The 591-nt window shown below is 46.7% G+C and overlaps 1 protein-coding gene across 1 annotated transcript in view; it reads right to left on the bottom strand.

Moving 5' to 3' along the window:
- ythdc2 (YTH domain containing 2) overlaps window positions 1-591 on the bottom strand; it is a 26,680-nt gene that overhangs the window by 7,536 nt on the left and 18,553 nt on the right. The window contains exon 21 of the mRNA XM_016524054.1: window positions 301-499. Coding sequence (XP_016379540.1) covers window positions 301-499 — 199 coding nt within the window. The remainder of the gene's footprint in view (window positions 1-300; window positions 500-591) is intronic.

Below are 591 nucleotides of genomic sequence, written 5' to 3'. Positions count from 1 at the left end.
TGTATAATTTTGACCCATACAATGTATTGTTGGCTATTGCTACAAATATACCCCAGCGACTTAAGACTGCTTTTGTGCTGCAGGGTCACATTTCGTAGATTTTATAATCACGTGATTATATCATCTGCGATTATGAACGTGATTTTGCGCAGCTTGTCAGTGAACTACGGCTCTGTGTAGTAAATGCTGCTACTTGATGGAGATTTACTACTAATCACAGAACCGGCTTCACTGACGAGATGCGCGTGACAATCACACTCGATTATAAAGACATCTGTGTGTTTGTGAGGCAAGCGGCACCTCCTCTGTGGACGGCGGGTTCCTGTAGGGCGGAGCTTGGGAGTTTGGCACTTCCTGCGAAGATGGCGACGGTGAGGGGCGTGACCACAGAGCAGCACCTGACACTGGCGATCCTGTGAGCGCGGGTCATCTCATCATAAATCAGCCAATCAGTGGGCAGGGACTCCACTGCTGCCGCCTGGCCATTGGCTGGAGGGATCTGGGTACAGGAAAAAAAAAAATACAGTGAATAGATGCTTACTGATATCTACTTGAACATGTAGAAGGTCAAAACATCAGAAACTATATATA

The sequence above is a fragment of the Sinocyclocheilus rhinocerous genome, unplaced genomic scaffold (genome assembly GCF_001515625.1).
Source record: "Sinocyclocheilus rhinocerous isolate Xijiao unplaced genomic scaffold, SAMN03320098_v1.1 scaffold991, whole genome shotgun sequence".
NCBI lineage: Eukaryota > Metazoa > Chordata > Actinopteri > Cypriniformes > Cyprinidae > Sinocyclocheilus > Sinocyclocheilus rhinocerous.
This window is presented reverse-complemented; position numbering and strand designations above follow the sequence as displayed.